This window comes from Magnolia sinica, chromosome 7, assembly GCF_029962835.1.
Source record: "Magnolia sinica isolate HGM2019 chromosome 7, MsV1, whole genome shotgun sequence".
NCBI classification, from domain to species: domain Eukaryota; kingdom Viridiplantae; phylum Streptophyta; class Magnoliopsida; order Magnoliales; family Magnoliaceae; genus Magnolia; species Magnolia sinica.
Genome location: NC_080579.1, coordinates 81,243,944 through 81,266,544, shown reverse-complemented (window position 1 = coordinate 81,266,544; position 22,601 = coordinate 81,243,944). Strand labels below are relative to the sequence as shown.

The 22,601-nt window shown below is 39.9% G+C and overlaps 1 protein-coding gene across 2 annotated transcripts in view; it reads left to right on the top strand.

Moving 5' to 3' along the window:
- The window catches only part of LOC131251539 (phosphoglucomutase, cytoplasmic 1), a 37,876-nt gene extending 17,878 nt beyond the window's left edge, over positions 1-19,998 (top strand). For both annotated transcript variants that reach the window (XM_058252296.1, XM_058252295.1), the window contains 13 exons: positions 8,673-8,792; positions 8,890-8,990; positions 10,982-11,041; positions 11,154-11,253; positions 11,701-11,858; positions 11,951-12,046; positions 12,596-12,659; positions 12,766-12,847; positions 13,870-14,045; positions 14,138-14,214; positions 18,356-18,488; positions 19,040-19,156; positions 19,736-19,998. In XM_058252296.1, coding sequence (XP_058108279.1) covers positions 8,673-8,792; positions 8,890-8,990; positions 10,982-11,041; positions 11,154-11,253; positions 11,701-11,858; positions 11,951-12,046; positions 12,596-12,659; positions 12,766-12,847; positions 13,870-14,045; positions 14,138-14,214; positions 18,356-18,488; positions 19,040-19,156; positions 19,736-19,807 — 1,356 coding nt within the window. In that variant the 3' untranslated portion in view covers positions 19,808-19,998. The remainder of the gene's footprint in view (positions 1-8,672; positions 8,793-8,889; positions 8,991-10,981; positions 11,042-11,153; positions 11,254-11,700; positions 11,859-11,950; positions 12,047-12,595; positions 12,660-12,765; positions 12,848-13,869; positions 14,046-14,137; positions 14,215-18,355; positions 18,489-19,039; positions 19,157-19,735) is intronic.
- Positions 19,999-22,601: the final 2,603 nt, after the last annotated feature.

Below are 22,601 nucleotides of genomic sequence, written 5' to 3'. Positions count from 1 at the left end.
GACTGCACTGGATTCCAATACGGCAACTCTGATATCAAGCCTTTGGGCTATAATGCTCTCTGGGTCAAGGTGTGTCCTGGCCTCAATCCTAAGATGCTAACAATGGCGGGCCATTTGCATTCTTACGGTCCGGTAGTCAAGGTCATGGCGTGGGACGAGTACTCCATCTTTGGGATGGAAAACGTATGGGTTCTCATCTGGGATATTCCGTTGGAATGCTGGTACGATGAATTTCTCATCTCGGCAGCCTCCTGTTTGGGATTCTTACTAGAAATGGACTCCAAAATGAAGTTAGGAGTGGAGTTGGGAGTCATCAGAGCCCGGGTGAGAAGGAAGAAGGGAACACCCCTGCTTCCTCACTTGCAGGTGAAGCTAGGCAATCGGTCTATCATGCTCCCGGTCCAAATGGAGATTCCAGACTCCACCTACCCCAGATGGGGTGACATTTGGAGAGTCAGGGAATCGGCTACTCCGGCTCCGGACCAGGAACCAGAGAAGATGACTAGTGAAGGTGCTCGTCTTCCATGCTCCGGCAGAGCACTGTTCGAGACCCCTGCCAGTCCTTCTGCAGCCATTGTAGAGCGAGCCTGCAGCCAGCTATTCGGGGGGATACATGGCATGATTGCAGAAGCTTCTGCGTCTCGTCCTGATGATGCCGCCACTTCAGCGAGAAGCAACCGCGGGCGTCGGAGAATACGACACGTGGATCACATGCAGAGAGGGAGTATCGAACGAAGGGCCCCTCCAATGAATTCTCGCCAGGGACAGATACGTGTGCGACGCTAATTCAGACACGTCAGCACACGGTTCACCAGCTCCCGAGACATCCCGCCGACGAAGAAGCTTCTTCGTCTGGATTTCGTCACGTCTCCTGTGTATCCCGAGATGAGCCTTAGATCCCAACACGTGGCCTCAAGATTGTCCACCTCGAGACTAACGTCTCTTATAGAGATCGGGGCCGCTGAATCGGGTCCATTCTCAACCCGTATCCGTCGCTTCCCAAATACTCTGGCTCCACCAACCATACTCGAACCCGACACCATTCACCCTATTCCCATCCCTAAATCAATACCCTTGCTTGGCCCACCCCCCATACCTGATAATAACCTAACCCATTTCCACAAACCTACCTACTCATTCATAGCACTCACTTCCCTCCATCTCCGCCCGGACCCTGTCTCCTGCCATGGGGAACGAGTTCTCCAGAGGGGAAGAATAAGAGGGCCGCTTCTCTGAATCCCAAACTTACCCCTCTCTCCCCACATCCCCAGTCAATTTCGTACCTTCTTGAGACTGGGCAGATCTGGGCCCGTTACTCTTTTCCAAGAGGACATACCTGATGATGTGATAGTAGCAGAGCCCCTACAGATGCGTGTAGACTACCCTCATCAGCAACAGGAAGACATCGATATGATCCCCACTGAAGGAAAAAGTAGAGCAAATCTTCGATGAGATCCAAAATGAGAAATGGATTAGAGACGCGATTGGTCATGTAGGACGATCCCTGGGATTATCGTTTGGAAATAGAGCAGAGGATTATACTGCTTTATTTCAGTGTATTGAAAATAGGGGAAGACCTCTCCCACCTCCCAGAACTCCTACCAAACAAGTTCCCAAATCCTCCAGCAATCGGGAACTTCAAAGCCTTCAGCCGAGTTTAGGTCTGTTAACAGTGTCCAGTGCTAGACATGGACGAAAGGGTTACTGGGGTAGTTCCGTGCCTTAATGAATATTCCCTCTTGGAATGTGAGGGGGGTGGGCTCCAAGCTAAAAAGGTGTCTGATCAAGAGGTCCATCGGGAGGAAAGACCCGGACGTCATATGCCTTTAAGAAACCAAAGTCCCTCTGTTTTCAGATAGACTTTTAGCTACGCTTTGGAAAGCCAAGGATGCTAAGCGTATTACGCTTGACGCTGATGGCTCTTCGGGAGGTATCCTTATAGCTTGGAAGTCTTCCAAATGGGATCTTCAGTCCTCTTAACTACAGGGGCCTTTTTGGCAACAACAATATTACAAGATAAGTCCTCTAACTTCTATTGCCTCATTGCTGCTGTTTATGGTCCTAATGAGGACTCTAACAGGGGCCTTTTCGGCGACAACAATTTTACAAATGGGATCTTCAGTCCTCAACTACAGGGGCCTTTTTGGCGACAACAATATTACAAGATAAGTCCTCTAACTTCTGTTGCCTCATTGCTGCTGTTTATGGTCCTAATGAGGACTCTAACAGACCAATATTTTGGGTTGAATCGTCTTCTATTAGACAGTCATTTACAGGTCCGTGTTGCTTTGTCGGGGACTTCAATGTCGTTCGTTTGGCCGAGGAGCATTCTCACAAAAGAAGAGCTTCCTTGACCATGGAGGCATTCTCAGATTGGATTCAGTCCCAGGAGCTGGTAGATCTTCCGCTGTTAGGAGCTAAATTTACCTGGTCTAACGGGCACAAGACTCAAATCCAATCTAGACTGGACAGATTTCTCCTGTCCACTGATTGGTTGGAGGCCTTCCCTTCAGTGTGCTAGAGGGCTCTTCCCAGAACTACATCGGACCATTGCCCGATCCTGCTAACAATGGAAGTTGAGAACTGGGGCCCTAAACCCTTCAAATTCAATTCCTCTTGGCTCAAGATAAAGGGTTTTCGGCAGCAGATAGAGGAGTGGTGGCCCGCCTTTCAGGCCGAAGGATTTGCTGGTCACAGGCTTTTATGTAAGCTCAGACTTCTTGTGGCCAATATGCGCGCTCGATCTAAAGCCATTCTGAGTGTCACAGTGGATGGGAGGCAGATTGACGACAAACAGGAGATAGCTGAGCAAGCAGTCTTACATTTTAAATCCCTCCTTTCTTCAGATGATTGGTCTAGACCTTGTCTCGATGGCATTTCATTCAATTCGCTAGAAGGGCCAGAGGCGGATCTCTTGGAGGCTGCGTTTACAGAAGAAGAGGCCAAAGCGGCCATTGATTCGCTGGGGGGAGACAAATCTCCTGGCCCAGATGGATATCCCATGATGTTCTTCCAAGCTTTTTGGGGTACCATATGACAAGATGTTATGGATTTTTTGCACGAGTTCCATCAAAGGGGAAAATTGTCCAAAGGTCTTGGTGTATCCTTCATCGCGTTAATCTCTAAAGTTGCTGGCGCGAGTTCCTTCTTAGAATTCAGACCCATTAGTCTGATTTGGGGCTCATACAAAATTCTGGCTAAAATTCTGTCATCCAGACTATCGAAAATAATGGGGAAGCTAATTTCGAAATATCAGAACGCGTTCACAAGGGGCAGGCAGATAATTGATTGTGCCCTGATTGCTAACAAATGTCTCCACTCGAGCCACAAGTCTGGGGTGAAGAGCATCTTTTGAAAGTTGGATATCGAGAAGGCCCACGACCATGTGGATTGGGGATTTCTGCAATACATGTTACTTTGAATGGGTTTTGGCGAGAGATGGAGAAGGTGGATCAAAGCGTGCGTGGGATCAGCCCACTTTTCTGTTCTTATCAATGGCACCCCTAAAGGGTTCTTCTCCAGCACGAGAGGAATTCGCCAAGGGGACCCTCTATACCCTGTCCTTTTTCTCATGGTGGGTGAGGCTGTATCACAGATGCTGCTAAGTGGCCAGAATGCAGGGTTTTGGAAAGGAATTACGATGCCAGGTGTTTCCACCCCAATCTCACACATTCAATTTGCTGATGACACTCATACTTTCTGAAGCGGATTCGACTCTCGTTGACAACCTGCGTACGACTTTACGATGCTTCGAGGCTGTTTCGGGGTTGAGAATCAATATGGCCAAATCCAAAGTTTTTGGTGTAAATGTATTGGCTACTGATCTAGCAAGATATGCTGATTCCCTTGGCTGCCCATCTGCCTTCTTCCCATCTACATTTGTGGGTCTTCCCCTCGCCATCGCCATCGTGAATAAGTTCCAAAAGCTCCTCACTCGGTGGAAGTGCCAATACTTATCGATGGGAGGCCGGCTTACCCTCATCAAAGTAGCCCTATCAAACCTCCCAATTTATTTCATGTCCCTATTCAGATGCCCGTTGTCAGTTCTGGATCGTATCGACAAAGCTTAGAAAAGATTTTTTGTGGTGCGGGAAGGAGAACCAAAAGAAACTTCACCTTCTTGACTGGCAAGAGGTCTGCAATCATTTCCAGGATGGGGGTGCGAGCATTAAAAACTTGAAGATCATGAATCAGGCTCTCCTGGGCAAGTGGACTTGGAGATTGGGCACTGAGGGAGATGTCAAAGGAAAGCACGAAACTTCTCCAGGAGGTTGGTGGACCAAAGACTCTTCAACATACAGAGCCTCTTTCATTTGGAAAGGGATCCTACGATCAAAGCAAGCAGTAATCGATAATATTGGCTTTGAGCTGGGCAATGGATCTGCTATTTGCTTTTGGGAAGATTAGTGGGTGGGGGAGGTGCCTCTGAAAATTAGATTCCCGAACATATACTGCTTGGCCCCAGATAAGAAGATCCTTGTTGTTAGCTGCTATGTTGCCTTTGATGCCGGTATAGTGTGGGATGTGATGTGTGTTAGAAACCTTCATGACTGGGAGGTTATTGAATTTGTGGGGCTGCTTGACTGCATCTCTAAGATGATTCCTGACCAGGCCACCCCAGATAAGCTGATTTGGAATAGGGACAAATCCAGTGTGTTTTCGGTAAAATCATTTTACTCTTATCTTGTCCGCCCCTCCCACTCCAGCGAGCCTTGCCTCCCCCCCCCCCAAATATATCTGCTTCGGATGGTTGGTTGGGAAAAATCGGATTCTCACAGTTGACAACCTGAGAAAGAGAGGCATGAAGCTCGTTAACATCTTGCCTCTGCTGCATGAAAAGTGAAGAAACGGTCGACCACTTGTTGGTCCATTGCCCGTTTATCGCTCAAATTTGGTCGGAGTTCTTCAATAGATTCAATATCAGCGGGTGTATCCTGATCTCTTCTTCTGCCATGTTAGCGTCTTGGCATGGTTACAAACTGGGTAAAGTCAAAACCCGGATTTGGAGAATGGCAATTCTTGCCATGTGGTGGTCAGTCTGGGAGGAAAGGAACGACAGATGCTTCAATGACAATCAGTCCTCGGTTCAAGCAGTGGGTTCTAGAGCCAAAAGGATGATCATAGAATGGGTGGTTAATGTTATCGGTCTTGAGGAGTATGACCTCTTGTTTCTAGGCTTGTAGGTTTTTTAGATTTTTCTGCTACCTTTCTTTAATATAATCCCGTATCTTTGAAAAAAAAATAAAAATTTGATCCATTAGCTTCTAAGGACCAAAATGTGGAAAACCTCCAAAAATTAGGCTAAATTAACATTTTGGTAGGCCATAATATGCAAAATAGAATTCATGATGCATTCGCTGTTGGAATATCCATCGGGGCCGCAGGGAGTTCCGATGGAGATACCAATTATTTTGACCATTAAAAAATAATTGGGCGGACCAATGAACAACTCGGATCTTACATAGACAGTTAGGAGGGTCTGAAATAAGAAATGTATATGTTTTAATGGTGGAAGAACGGTCAGTGTTGTTCATAGTGGTATGGTCCACCAGAATTACGAATCTACCTCATTTTTTTTTCTTCTACCAATGTCTTAAAACGATGTTGGTAAAATGGTGAATGGGATAGATCTTACGCACATATATTATGTACGGACCATCATGAAAAAAAATACAATAATATAAAATGGGTGTAAGAACACTCCGGCGTGCAAAAGTGAAGTTGATCTATTCACGCTACCGGAATTAGTCCGGATTGATAGGCCTTCTATGTAGGGCTTTCTTGATGTAAGTATCAAATCCGTACCGTCTAATAATCTTGTCACTTAATAAGAGACATGTGGTTGAAAAATTTATTCGAATGAAAACTCACGTGGACCACAACGCCTTAAATAGTGAAAATTAAATTGTCACCATTGAGTATTCGTGTGGGCCACAAAAGTATTGTTTCCTGAAGATTTTTGGGCTCATCCTTTATGAGGAGGTTACCCATCTCACCCATGGTTTAGATTAAATAAACAAATAAGTATAAAAAAATTAAAGTTTGGTTTCCAGCGTTGAAACCAAGTGCGGTTTCTAACGTTAGAAACCATCTTGGGTCATCAGATTGTGGACCCACAGTGGTATATTTATTGTATCCACTCCATCCATTTGATTTGGAAGGTTACTGTGGGTTAAGAGTGTAAAATTAGGACATCCAAAATGACCCATACAGAAAGAAAATGATGATAGTTGTACAATAATCGTTTAGGTTATTACAGGTCCCATAGATTTCAGATTAGATTGAAATTTCTTCTCAATGGTCAATATAGAGCTGGTTACCATATAATCAGTCCAGATCCCTGTAAGTAGGACCCACATAAAAAAGTGTGTTAAATATATATAATTTAATATATTTCAGCATTCGGATGCACGGTAAAACTTATATAAGGTACGTGCATGTTTAAGAAAAAACATACATAGGCTAAATTATGTATCATCATGGCATGCTATTACAAGATCTAAGCCATCCATGTTGTGGGTCATCTTATAAGATATCTAGCCTGCCCTTTTTGGCTGAGATAAATTAGATAAACCCTATCTATTAGGTATGTTATCTTGAAAACTTAAGTATCACTCCCATGTATGACCTTAATTAGTAATCAAAACAAATCAAATGCTCTATGAACTTAATATTTTTTAATATTATGGTGTATTACATATGGATTATTTATAGGTATTCTCCGATCTGCTCTATCGGATTTCTCCCTAAATCATCAGGTGAGTAATCCCAACATGTTTCCTCTCCATATGATTAAAATAAACTGTTGTGTTGATATGATTAATTGTATCATGATTTCTGATATATTAAATATTTGTGCCTTGCATCATTAACACTCTTGTACAACTCCCTAGGGGACAACTCATTGTACCTACTAGAAGCCTACTATATGTGGAAGCCTACCCAATGGGGGGGATGCGGGCCTTGCCCATGCCTATTAACGGTAGAAGCCTACCAAGTGCAGATGCGGGTTGTCGATATCCAACTCAAGCAAGCGGATGGTTTCTATTTATACCTACTTGATGCATCATCAATATCATTCACAACATTCGCTTTAATTACATTATTTGCATTGTATTTCTGATTTTAATGTTTTACTTGTATGTATTATTTTAATTGTATCGTGCACGAACCATGATTGGTTCACTCACTGGGCCTGGCCAGTTGACGGTTTATTGATGGAAAAACCGTACAGATGGAAATAAGCAGATACAACGACTCAAGAACAAGAACAAGAACATGAAGCCAAACCAGTGGATGATCCATAGGATCAGTGCCCGTATTTAACCGAAGACGAGCTTACTTCATTAGATCAGTAGAATAATTAAATGAGACATGTGTTTCCTATTATTATTTTATTTCTGTTTTAAAATGACTTCAAATTTAGATTTTTTTAAAATTTTTTTGAATAACTTGATGATTCTAAAGACTTAATAAAAGTCTCAATTTAGTTTTAACTTGTATTCTTGATTTTTTGTTTTTTTTTTTTTTTTTGTTTTTGTTTTTGGATGTGTGGTTGTGAATGTTTGTGAATGGATTAAGTTGATATAAATGTATTGGTGGAGGTTAATAGGAACATAGAATTCAGATTATATTGTGCCTCTATTAAATAATGTGACTCACTGATTTAAGTGCACTAAGTGTATGAGTCATGGACCGTAACTTAGGTTTGAGGGTGCACACTCAGTACCTGAATTTCGGGGCGTGACTAGTATTGATTAAGAGTGTCTGAGGAAACATAACCTCTTTCCCAAAGTTGCAATACACAAAGCAACAGAACATGAAATGGGATGGTTGTGCTTAGTTTCAGTTTACATCCAAGTCACATGTGTGACTTGGCCAAGAGTGATTGGAATGAGTTATTGGAACATGCACACCTCCATGATGAGACTCGACCCATCCTGTCAGATACACATAAAAGTTACAGCTTGCCCATGGGCATGAATAACCTCTCCCATAAGTTCATGTTAGAAAATCCAGTATCTCAAAAGTTTTAGCTAATCTCCCAAGTGATGTCCCGTGAGGACAATAAATAGGAAAATTTATTTTATAAGAAAAACACATTGTAATGGATTGGATCCCTTGTGATGATCCACAAAGAGTGGACTACATTGATTGAGTCATCGGTGATCTCCTCCATGATCCATCAGTCCCCAATAACATAAGAATGTAAGAAAATGGATTATATATCCTGAAACATGGGGATTTTAGTTTATGTAAACTTGTATTGAAATGAGACAAGTGAGGACAATAAATAGGAAAAGTGATCGGGCTTATTCATCAAAAAAGAAAAGTAAAAAACCCTTAAGAAATGGCTCACGTTGTCCAATTGAATCTTGTTGTTTTCATAGTTACGATACTGATTATTTCATAGTTACAGTACTGATTAAGAATGTCCAAGGAAGCGTAGCTCCTCTTTCTTGAAAATATTGAAAGCAACAGGAGAAGTGGAAAAGTCATGCTTTAGTTTCAGTTTACTTGTCTCCAGTTTCCATGTGTGACTTTGTCCTGCCCTTGTGATTTTGATTAGTTCTCTTGGGTTAGTTCGACTTGGCTAAGATTTTAATCTTTTAACTGATATTGTCTTTTTCTCTATCTACAGTTTAGCTTATGTATCTTATCTACTTTCACAGGATTTTGGAATCAAATACAACATGGAAAATGGTGGACCTGCTCCCGAGGCAATTACTGATAAGATCTATGCTAACACAAAGACGATAAAGGAATACTTCATAGCAGAAGATCTCCCAGATGTATGACCCATATCATGAGCATTTCTCTTTCTCACTGTGGTATGCCTTTGGTTTTTGCCATCATCTTTTATCTTTCTAATTTTGGTAAGTGCTGCAGGTGGATATTTCAATCGTAGGCCTATCAAGCTTTGGGGGGCACGAGGGCCCATTTGATGTTGATGTTTTTGAATCAACTACTGATTATGTAAAATTGATGAAGTAAGCAACCCTTCACAATATAAATCGATATTAACTTTTATGGATGGTAAAAATAAAATATGTTTCATTATCCATAAATTTCCCCAATTTCGTTCACTGTTTTCATGCTTGTATTTGGTTTGATAATTAAACTGTCAATGAGAAAATATACAACGGTATGCAGTTGTGCTTCTTGCTGAAAAGGGATAAAAAAGAAATCAAAACTCGTGCTTTTATGGATAGATATGCTTATGAAACATGCCAGTACCTTCAGCTAGCTACTGGCAGACTGCTCTGAATGTTTATAAGGAGAAAGCATAGCTTGTGATTTCCAACAACTGTTTCAATAGACTTAGGTAAAGCGGACATTTTATGAAAGTAAATGTAAGTAAGAAATTACCAAGTTTGTCTGAAGTCAACATGTTACACTTTGATATACACCAGAGAGGAGGGATGGATGCAACTATTGCAAAAGAATGCATGTGTATGACATAGGCACGTATTAGTGGCATTATGCATGTGGGAATGTTTCCCACAAGGAAGACATCTAGGTGCTTTTTGTGCATTCACAGGAGATCCTTGAAAAAATATCTATGATATCCCAGCAGATCAGAATTTTGCAGAGTTAGAAACATGCGCATGTTACTTAAAAAACTGCAGGATAAACACTTGTTGGTTACCTGGAACAACTGCATTCTTATATGATGAGGTATATATCCAGTGCACTGTGCCTATACATAAAAAAGATGGAACATATTGCAGGCTACACTTAAGGAGTGATATTATATATTGGGGCATGGTATCTTATATTTTTTGAACTATGTCTTTACAATGCCCTGCTTGGCAGCATCTATGGGTAGATGATAGAATATTCTTGCTCCCTGGGATTATCTTCAGAGGCCTATAATATTCCTGTAGCTATTTTGAGTTCGTTAATTGTGGGGAAGGATGTTGAATCTTGAGATCCGTAATCAGATAGATTTTTCCTTTTTGGAGAAATGATTTCTGTCACTACAATCATATGATTAATACATCATATAGTGACTGGTTCTTAGATATAGGGGTTTAAGAATACAAAGCAATTAGCTGGTAATTAAGTTCAATAGTGATTACTTAGGTCCAGCCTGTTTTTATGGAATCACAACTAAAAGAAAAACCAACAAGTCACTCACTTGGTATGGCATTTCTGCTGAACAGTCAATCGAATTTAATCTTTCGATTGATTCGGCTCTCAAATCTCAGTTTCTCATGTGACATTCCCATATCTTTTGCTGTAATGCCTACTCTCTATTTGTGTTCTGAGGTATCAAAACTAGATATGCAGAGGTATAATGAGCAAGAGGATTAAAATTGGTTTGTCCATGTATGAAGTAATCAGGTATGTGAGGCCATGGTTCGGTGGTCCAGTTTGTAAACTTCAGTGCAGGAAGATCCTAACCCATTAGATAAGTGGCTTACAAATAGTTGGATAAGAAAAATCTGCATGGCACATCCAGTGGAATTGGGCCAAAGAATGGATAATTAGGATCTTCCATTGTGGTAGAATCTTTAGGAATCTCTTGTACATGTGGGGCCCATCAAATCAAAAGTCTAGAAAACAACCATTGGTCCCACACGCACGGACTCCACCTCTAAACTATATGTTTGCTAAGGAGGCTTAGGACCCTATAATTCAAGATAGTGGGAGATTGGATTTGCAGGATCTTGGTGTTTTATGTCCTTATGTTTCTAAAAGCTGCATATGCATGGTCATATTTTCCTTGCTGATAAATAAATAAATGAATAAATTTAATAATATGTATGTACTTTCTTGTTCACACTTGCTTCCTGCATTTGCTAATTTTTTTGAAGAACTACTGGTTTTTGTGTTTCATGTATACACCATTTGCGACAGTATTGTAGTCGGAAACTGTATGCACTGATACTGCCTTTGCATCCCACTTAATTCAGCCCTTGTTTTCTTTCCTCTTCCATTCAAGTTAATTCAATCCTTTTTTTTTTTCAATAACCAGGTCAATTTTTGATTTTGAGTTTATCAAAAAGCTGTTTGAATCTCCGAAGTTTACATTCTGGTATGTGAATGTTTTCAAGTCACATCTGAGATGCATATTCTTCTGTTCCAGCCTTGTTTGTTGACTACATGATGGATATTTATCAATTTCATTTATGCTGTTGCTCTGCCAGTTATGATGCACTTCATGGAGTAGGTGGGATTTACGCCCAACGTATTTTTGTAGAAGAGCTTGGTGCACATCAAAGTTCATTAATAAATTGTGTACCGAAGGTATGTCTTATAGAAAGCAATGGTAATTTCACACGGTTTCTGAACAAATTATTGAGCATGAGTTCCCAAGGATGGTGTGGCACACGTACAGATGGAGAACATTCATTTTGCAGGACACCTTACATATCATCGGTGGCCAAGTTATGCTGATCTAATGATCTTCACAGCTTGATCTAACCAGTATCTACTAATGAATGATAGCAATTGTTTTGTTAAATCAAATGCCTAATATTTAGGCCACGGCCCATATATGGCGTGATCTGGCAGATGCGTGGTGCAGATCTTGTATGTGTCTGCCACATGCCTCTGTGAGAACTCATGCCCATAACATGTGTTTGGTACAAGTAGCATTCGACCATTGTAGGTTTTACGTATCCTTAACTGTGGAGTTATTTAGGCTTTACATTTTCTTCATGATTGGTTTCATACTTGAGTCTGTGCAAACAGGAAGACTTTGGAGGAGGCCATCCAGATCCAAACCTGACTTATGCAAAAGAATTGGTTGCACGAATGGGATTGGGAAAAGACAACTCTGTTGGTGAACCACCAGAATTTGGCGCTGCTGCTGATGGTGATGCGGATCGTAACATGATCCTTGGTAAAAGGTACGAGTATACTTGGCATCTGGTGAAAGGACTCCCCTTTGCCTTCGGCCTCCGGAATTTGGTACTGACTTCGTATTCCCTTCATAAACCAGATTTTTTGTAACACCATCAGATTCTGTTGCAATCATTGCTGCAAATGCTGTTCAATCCATTCCTTATTTCGCTTCAGGTTTGAAGGGAGTTGCCAGGTACAATCCTTCTTGATCATCCTGTTAGTGTTACTATTTGTTGAAGCATCCTTTTCTCGGCTGCTTGATGGTCAGTCATGGTGGTCCTTCGAGAAACGCTGCTTGCAGATGTGTCTGCAGCCGCCAACGCTGAATGTGGTATGCCAATATGGGAGACTGCGTGAGATCTGGGTTGTTTATCAGGTTGGCTGCAATGCTAAGGTGCCCTGGGTGAGAAGTTGGGCTGATCTGTCCAGCAGGTGGGCCACAGACAGGTTGAATTTGGGATTTCGGTTCCCTTTTCCTAACCATCCATCTTTGCTAAAGGTTTTACCCACCAGATAATCAATGCGTTAAATGTTGGTGCCTACCTGGCAAACAGCCTGGATCTTGTACGTGCACCACATAGGCATGTTTGGGGGGTGTATGGGTTTGGCAACTGCGGATGTTGTCCTGCTAGCATTGCTCAGTACCTTCCTTAAGTTAGACATTTTTTTTTTTCCTTCTGTTGAGAAGATAACCAATTAGTTCATTTATGTTTTCTGATCATTTGGGAGTTGTTGCTTGCAGGAGCATGCCTACATCAGCTGCCCTTGATGTTGTAGCAAAACATTTGAATCTAAAATTTTTTGAGGTATCTTGGAAAATGAAACGAGGAAGCTTCTCATATAGAAGCTTGAATATCCGGATATAGTAGTGTCAGATGCACAATGTAGTGACTTATTTCTATCTTGTATCAGGTTCCTACTGGCTGGAAGTTTTTTGGGAACTTGATGGATGCTGGATTATGTTCTATTTGCGGTGAAGAAAGTTTTGGAACTGGTGTGTATTTCTTATATTGGTCGTTGTTTTTTATTTCCTGCGGCTATCCTGCTTAGTTATGAAGAAACTTTTAACAGGGCACTGTGATGATGTTAAACAGATCTGTTACTGTAAAAGAAGAAGAAGAATAAGAAGAAGAAGAAAAGCCTAAACAAAGTTGTAGCGAAAAAAAGGTTCATTAACCTAGGCCAAGGGGCATGGTTATTGTATACTTTTTCTCGAAGAGAAACACAGGATATTTGCTTGAGGTTGGGATCCTATGTGGCACACATGTCAGATCTGGACTATTCGTCAGGTGTTCCCCATGGCGAACATGTCCTGGCCCAAAAATAGGCCATTCATGTGCAGCACATCCATATGTTGGACTGGGACCATGTATCAATATATCTTAATGATCCATTTTATCATGTGTAGCTCACCTGGTGTATGGACCTACCTGACTTTTGGGTCCGCACATGTTCACGGTGGAGCTGCATAACGAACATTCTGGCTCTTGCCTAAGCACGCCACACTATCATGTGTCCTATGTGGTGGACCGGATACCTCTTTCAGCAAATATCCTTAGCGGGACTCTTCCTTGTGTTCAAATCCTGAGTTGTGAATTTTTGCTTCAGTGTTTTTCAGGATATGTTTCAAAGCCTTGGGCCTTGGCTGGTAGATATGCCTAAAATTGAGTTCATCTCATTTTAGTTAACAGTAATTATGTATTAGAGATCTTGATCTCTAATGCATAATGAGTTCACGTTAACAGTAATTGTGCATTTAAGATCAAGATCTCTATTACCGTGTTATCGTTAACTAAAATGAGATGAATTCATTTTAGGCGTCTACCAAACAGGGCCTTAGTGTATATATAATCCAGGTTTAAAAAAGAAAGCAGTGCTGCTCATATAGTAGTTTCCCATTTTGTTTCTTCTCACTTATTGCCATTGATGTTAAGAATCTTAAGACTTCATGTTATATTTTTAGAGACTAAAAACTTATACAAAGGCCTTACAAAATTCATTTCTGATTGTGTACAGGATCGGATCATATCCGTGAGAAGGATGGCATCTGGGCAGTTCTAGCTTGGCTTTCCATTATCGCCTTCAAAAACAAGGGTAATCTCAATGGGGAGAAGCTGGTGAGTGTGGAAGACATCGTTCGTCAGCACTGGGCTGTTTACGGTCGCCACTATTATACTCGATTTGACTATGAGGTAAGATTTCTCAAGGACTTATAGCCAATCTGAGGCTGACCCTAGCAATAGAATTAGTGGATCATCCCTTTAATGAGTTTGTACTGTTGTAGAATGTCGATGCTGGTGCGGCTAAGGAGCTCATGGCATACTTGGTCAAATTGCAATCTTCTCTTCCCGATGTCAACAAGTAAGATTCATTGAGCAATTTTCCTACCTGCTGTAGGTTGGATTTAGTTCATGTTCAATTATATTTTCTCATAATGTGTCAACCAAGCCAGACTAAGAACTTGACTGGCCAGCTCATGGATGGAGGCCTAGGGGAAAAGAACTGCAGCTATTGGTTGTGTCTAAGCATTTTAGCTGCAGACTTCTTTTTTTACCCTTGGACAGTTGAATGTCCCCTTCAACTGCATGAATGTGGGTGATGGGTTGGATAGTTATGAACTTTCTGAAACACTTACTGGGCTGTATGGCTCATCCAAGAAGTCGCATACTACTACTAGTTGGCTGGTTTAGATTCGTCTCCAAAGTGCACCAATCTGGGGTTTTGGTTGGTACCATACATTGATTAGCTGTTTTGAACCCTATTTGATACATAAAAACACATTGTTATTATTATCATTATCATTAAAAAAGATCATTTACTAAATGGGTTGGATAGTTATGAGCTTTTTAAAACACTTTTTTCAGCTGTTTGGCTCATCCAAGAAGTCATCTACTAGTTGGCTGGTTTAGATTCATAACCAAGGGTTTTGTAGGGCTGGTACCATTTATGGATGGGCTGTTTCAAATGCTATTTGTTCCATGTAAAAGAACAGTTACTATTGTTAAAAGAAGGCCATTTACTGAATGGTATTCAAGTCAAATTGAAACCTAAACCAAGCATTTAATTTTGCTTGTGGTTTGAAAAAATTTCTGGCAGCCGTATGCTCATATTTCTTGTTAATCATTTTAGCATTGAGGTTCATTATAAAACAAATTATTTTGTTCATATAATTCAATTGATTGATTCTCATTTTTACCGTTCTTATTTCTCAATTAACTAAATATTGGGATTGAATCAAATATTCATTGCCATCTTCATAGCCATAACCTAGTTTCTTGGGGACAACAATTCGGTTAGGTACTAGCCATAGTGCAAAACAAGATCTGAACTTCTCTTTTGGTTAATAATAATTTAGAAGTATGTCAAACATTAAATCTTCAAAAAAGAAAAAAAATATGTCAAACATTAAATCTTCAAAAAAGGAAAAAAAAGTATGTCAAACATTAAAGATAAAGTATGGAAAAAAGGAAGATACATAATGCTTTAAACTGTTTATATGATCCTTGGCCTTGGGATATGTATAACACTGCTTCACGTGACGACAATAATATGGCAAGGTCATGGATTGATTATACCCAGTGTTCGAAATATCGGTATCGCATTACATATCGCACCCTTGGGATACGGAAACATATCTGTTATCGCATGGGGTATATCGGTTGTATCGTGTAATGTATCATTGTTGTTGGAAACATGGGGAAACATTGGAAATTGGTCGAATTTTTCAATGAAACTTCAGTGATTGCTAAAAAAGACATCAATACACACAAATCAAAACATTACAAAAAAACAAGTGCACATAATAGGTTTTCTTTGTATGGGGTCCTAATCTATGCGTTGTCTAATTGAATTGATGCAATTATATTCAAAGTTTATTTATATAATTTATAAATGTAAGAATATATGTGGAAACACAAGCAATACATTCAAAAGCAAAATAAGAATCACTAGATTAGGCTACATGCATGTTTGATTTTATGTTTGGACACAGATTGCAACCGATTTACGAGAAATTGGGAAATTTTTGATTTTTTTCAAATTTTCGCAACTCAGTCCTTTTCCTCTAAATCTCAAAATCAAAGCTCCCAATCCATGATTTTTCATGCATGGATTTGTAACAATTTGACACTGATTTAACATAGATTTACATCAAAAAAAGATCAAAAATAAAAAATGCTCATCAGATCGAACATGTGGGATATATCCCACTACTTGTGTGTGTTCGTATCGCACAGGTGGGATATAAGATATATCGTGGGATATATGATATATCGGCCAATATCGTCGATATTTAAAACATTGATTATACCAATGCAGGCACTCTCTGAGCTATCACTAGTACTCATCCTTATTGAACGAGTACACTCAACCATGGGTAATGGGTAACGGTGTTGTCAAAATCCTACGATTTACAATTTGAGTTGAATTTTAAGCAAAACAATTTGAATCCCACCTTGAATCGCTGAATTATATGATTTACGATTCAAAATCTGATTTATGATTCAAATTTTACTTTTCTTGACGCAGGACAGCCCTAATTATGATGCATGCTCATGGACATAATTAAACAGCGGAAATAAAAGGAATAAATGATCTAAAATTCTAATAGTAATCATCATAACTAAGAAAATCATAAAGGAAACATGCAATGGAGCGGGCCATCACTACAACCATGGAGTATGGAATTCAATTACTACTTAGGTTGGATCCGGCGAGGGATGAGACCTCCCGATCTTGCATGGTCACACCCAATCGATCAATGAAGATCACTAGTGCGAAGAACCAAGAAGTTTCTCGGATTAGGGATTTGAGAATTTGGGAATTTAGGGTTTAGATCGGTTCTCAAGATTTTGATCGAAGAAGAATTAGCCAAAACTGAAAAATAGAAGGAAGAAAGTTATTACCTTGAGGAAGTTGGAGGGGCACAAGAAGAAATTAGAAGAAGAAGATCAAGGGGAGAGAAGAAGCACCATTAGAGAGAAGAGAGGAAGGAGGCAACCAAAGGGTTTGCTTTTCATTAATCAATAGTTGAAATTCGTGTTTAGGGCTTTAACCCACTTAAATAAGCAAATAAAGACATAAAATTACTAAAATACCCCTAGGATAAGCAAATAAAGATATAAGATTACTAAAAGGCCCCTAACTAAGTCAAAAAACGCGCAAATAACATAAGTATGGGAAAGTTTGGGCGCTCGGTCTTTTTTCTCCAATCTTCCTTCACATGTGTCTTCCTTAAGTGGGGTCTTCTATATGTCCAATCACATGTGAAAGGTCTTCAGCTCCTCAATATTCGCCTATCCACAAGGACGACACTTGTGGTTGGCGCTTTCTTCGTTGGTACACCTTGAATGCACCTGTGTCCGCATCATTTCTTCTTCTATTTTAAGCTTCACTTGACTTTGATATTATGTTTCAAAATTGGTGGGGGCTTTAAAAATAATTTAGAAAAGGTAAATTATTTTATTTAGTTCTTTATAATAGACAAAATAATATATATTATCTTCAACATTAAATGATGGAACTTTTTAATGATTTCTTACTTCTTAATTGGTCAAAGCACCAAATTGATGTATGACTTATCTGGAATTTTTTTATGAATGGTTACGATCATGTTGACTTGTATGTATTGTGTAGTGGACTAGTGGTTAGAAATCAAAATATCTTTTCCTGTTGGTCTACAGAATCAAATGCTGCTTTTTCGACGTGATTCTATATTCAAGAACGGTAACAAGAAACCTTTCAAAAAATGAAAAAGAAAAAAAGAAAGGTAACAAGAACATAAATTATTAAAGGATCCTTGTATGTTTTTTAAGGGATATTTCTTAGAAGAGAAAATAAAGGAAAGATAAGAATCCTTTAACACTATTATGACATGGTATTACTTGGTGCATATTGATGGCAAAAGGATGATTGATGAGTTTTTAACCTTTTTTTTTTAATTTTTTATTTTTATAAATCTGATTTATTTATATTTTTCATATAATTGTTTTTTTCCAAAATTTTAAAAAAGCATAAAAAGAACTTATGATTTGGGATTCGATAAGATTCAACCCCAATTACGAATTGTGATACGATAAGGATTTTGGTAACATTTCTGGGTAAGGGTAACTGACTGTGGTTGGTAAGGTTTGCAGGATATGGACGGACTGCAATACTGACTCTTGGATAATAATCTGTACTCATACGAAAAGCTCAGATATCCCATTTTGTACCCATAGCTATAAGCATTCTCCTGCCCATATCCATAGCTGGACGATGTGTCTGAGTGGGTAACTGTAGTTACCATTGGAATCAGTCTTGTAGTCATTCCTGTAAGTTTGGTAGCCACTATGTGTATAAAGTGGGACGGAAGTGGAACTCCCTTGTTCTGAACTATTGCCCATAGAGGTATGCTGTGTAAGAAATTCCTGGCCGCATAGGAGCTTCTTCTTACCCTTGTGCTCTGTGATTTGATGGAGGTGTGGTCACTTTCTTAATGACTATTGATGGTTGCTTCTTGCAGGATTATAGAGGGAATAAGATCAGATGTGTCAAAAGTCGTTGAAGCAGATGAATTTGAGTACAAGGATCCTGTCGATGGTTCCATCTCGAAGCACCAGGGCATCCGATATCTGTTTGAAGATGGGTCGCGATTGGTAAGCAATTTCTCTATTGTATTATTTAAGGCTGCATTTGGCTTGGCCAGGAAAAAAAATGTCATGCCTTTTGGGATTTCTATTCTCAGTAGAATTTCCAAAAGTAATGAAACATTCTTGTGTGCGTATGAAAGTGCTCCTTTCCAAAACAACACATGAGACCAATTTCCAGATATGTACCATGTCCAGATGGCACTAGTCCATGCAAGCTTGTCAGCACAGGTTTGTCTGATGGACTCTACATGGATGAAGGATATGCTGCAAATCTTCCAGGTTGGATGATCTTGACCATCCAATCTCCGGGCCTTTTCTTCTGGATTATTTCCTGTTTGAAAGGTTAAGGTCCAATCCGCCAAAATTTATGGGTGAGATCTCTAATCCACAGCAAGGCCTGCGCCAGCATTCTGGATCACTGAACCATGGTCTGGGAGATGCTTGTACTGGGTGGATGTCCTGTTGAATGAGGACACTACAGTTCCTCATTTACAGTATCCAAACGAAATAATCTTTTACTGCAATTCTGTGACTCTGTTTTCAAATCACAATATCAGGTTTTCCGCCTATCCGGAACTGGCTCTGTGGGTGCGACCATCCGTCTTTACATCGAGCAATACGAAAATGATTCTTCAAAAATTGGGAGGGATTCTCAAGATGCACTTGCTCCTCTGGTAAGCACTGATCCCTCATCTGCTGCCTTTTCTCTTTGAAATGCCACCTGCGTATTCTTCATGAAGTTATATGAAGCGCGCGCTGAAACATCATGGTTGTAGATGCATCACTTGTGAATAGTGATGGCCGTCAGCTCACTGGGCCATCTGGAAAGACCATAGACCAAAAACTCGGAGCAACTGGACTATAGCAGCTGTCCAATCACTAGCCACAAATACATGGTTAACTAAAGATTGAGCAAAAACGATCAATGGGTCTGCACTCAAACTGGTAAAACCTGCAATAATCAGTTGTCTGGGTTATGCACTCACCATGTTTTTTTAGTCTATGGTCCATCCACTCTGTGACCCACCAGATTAATCACAATCACTACATACCTTCTGCTGTGTACGGTGAGAAACTACAACACTTGGGCCTATTAAGGTAGTGCTTCTCACTACATACCTTCTGCTGTGTACGGCGAGAAACTACAACACTTGGGCCTATTAAGGTAGTGCTTCTCACTACCATTTCTCAAATTAGTTTCCATAGATATGTACATTGGTACGTGGCTGTGATGCATGTAATGCTGTTCACAGGTGGAGGTTGCTCTCAAGCTTTCTAAGATGCAAGAATTCACAGGCCGATCTGCACCGACAGTTATTACTTAGAAAATAATAGTTCCTCTCTAGACTTCATCAGTTCCTCAGAGGTATCTACCGATGTGGGGTCCAGTACCATGAGCAGTTTGCTTGAGTCATGATACTATTTTTTGACCTGATCGTATATCTCATGCTATTTTCCATCATGCTGCTGCACTTCCGGAAATGATAATATATAATAAAATATCATTTTTGAAGTATGGTTGGGACTTGCTTTACTGAAACTGCCGTTATGGCCCATATGCACGCACCTGCACAACCCCAGAGAGGGGGTTTCAAGCCTGCTTTCCCCGTTGACTTGACAAAACAAGTTGGATTGGTTACGTTTAGTTGCATTTTAGCACCTATTCTGTTTAGAGGGATGATGAAACAGGGATTTGCAAAGTGCATCCAAATGCACATAAAAAACCCTGGTTTAAGCTTCAAAAGGGAGTTTATGCCTCAAACGCACATAGAAAAAACCCTGATTTAAGCTTCAAAATGGGGTTTATGCCTCAAACGCCATTTTGGATGGCACGTCCAAGCTGGCCATGAGAGCGTGTTCTGCCATTTTGTTTATTAGGATTGCATTCCTAATGGCCTGTTTGGTTTCAGGCCGTTAGGAGGCAATGATTCACTGAAAGCAGGATGATTCACTGAAAGCAGGAAAATAGATGGAAAGGAAGCAATGATTCTTGTCATTCAAATGCATGCCAATGAGTTCAAATGAAACTAAATGCATGGGAAGTTTTCCGTACACTTCGCCCACTTGGTTGTGGTTTTCTTTTTTTTTTTTCTTAAAAAAAAAACACAAAATCTGTCTGCTTGTTTCAACTCCTAGATCAGATTAGTGGAATTGCTGTTTTGAGCTCATTTGATGGAGACAATGGATGGTCGGCTAAATGCACAAAATCGGTTTTCATGCTTTTCCAAACCCAACGCTGTTCCCAGGCCTGTTTGTGATTCCTCTGGCCACTAGATTTATAATATACAACCTTTTTGGATGGTCTAAAACTGGTTAGGATGAGCCTATTTGTCCTCCAGCCACTAGATTTATAATATACAACCTCTGAGGGCCTGTTTGGATGGTCTGAAAGTGGTGGCATTTGATCCCTGTGCGCGCAATGACATGTCAAGCAAAGGGGTCAGGTCCCATTTGGATGGATTACTGAGAACCCCATGATAATTTATAAAAACAATCCATCATAGCATAACAGATCATGCCAAGAACTGGCATTTGAAACATCCTATTATTATTGTTGTTGTTGTTGTTGAAATATATTGCATGCGTTTTCTTAAGTTAGAACTAATTATATTTGAAGTCATTTGATCAACAACTCTCCCCAATACCGTCCCACACTCTCCTTCATCTTTCTTGGGCTTTCATCTCAGCACGTGACATGCATTATGTATAGTCCAAATCAATAACTTGGAACTCTAAAAGTATTCACTATTCACATTTCTAACCATTGATTGGATGGTTAGGATAATCCAATTAGGTTGGCTTCTAAAAGAGATGGGCTGTATGATCGGTGATCTGGATCAATGATTGATATTCTCAACTATAGGATTGTTCATATTCTTAACAATCAACTGGTCGGGTACTATCATCATATCGATTTGATCTTTTGAAATGGATGGGCAATCAAAAGTGGGCCTTACATGGTCTAGGGTCCAGATCACTGATTGGACCTTTTTATATTATAACTAATATGGATCGTCCATTTTCTATCAACAACTGGATGGTTAGGATCTCCTTTCAAAGTGACTTTTAGGAGGAAGTAACAACCAAAGGTGGCTCCATGTGATGAAGGGCATATCACTTATATAAGACCTATAGTATAATGAATGTGAACCATCCATTTCCTAACAATTGATCAAAAGGTTATTGTCATTGGATCAAATTGATTTTTGGGAGGTGTTATTAGTCAAAGTCTCAAAGGTGGGTCATGAGACAAAAGGTGCAGATAACTGCTCAAACATTTTCTGGTATAATAAACACGAACCATCCATCTCCCTTCCTCAATCGGATGGTTAGAATAATGAGCTCAAAAGTAACTTTTAAGAGGAATTGATGGTCCATTTTCCTGGACATTTATTGGATGGTTAGGATCATCACATCGAAGTGATATTTGGGAGATCGACAATCAATGGTGGCCCCTACATGATAAATAGTCCAAATCGCGGATGCTACGTACCTTTTCTAATGTAATAAATATGGACCCTCGATTTCATATCTATTGATCATTTGGTTAGGATCATCAATTCAAAGTAAGTTTTCAGGAGGAGCCGGTAATAAAAGGTGGGCTCATCATTATGGATAGTAAATTACTGATAAGATCTTTCTAGTCTAAGAAATATTGACCATCCGGTTCTCATCTATGATTTGTTAGGATTTGTCGGGGACTACGAAAGCATAAAGAGATGAATCAAGCAAAGTACTCCAATCGTAACAACCAAGTACAATCACAAAGAGTCTGAATTTAACGTGGAAAAACTCTTACAAAAAATAATCACGGCACGAAGTGATGGTAATGAACTATGAAAGCAGAAATTACAAGAGATAGAGAAAATACCCAATTCGAACGAGCCTTGAATCTCCCATTACAAGATCTCGAAACCCTTTAAAATGAATTAGAAAGCTCTAAGATACACCCTAATCCCGATTACACCCATATATAAAGCATCTAGGAGAATCACAATCAAAATAGTAAACAAATCCCGCAAATACGCAACTCTGCATAACTTTGCGCGATCATTCGATGACACCTTTGATGAGACTTTGATGGCATTGACAGACTGTCGATGTCATTGAACCCACTTC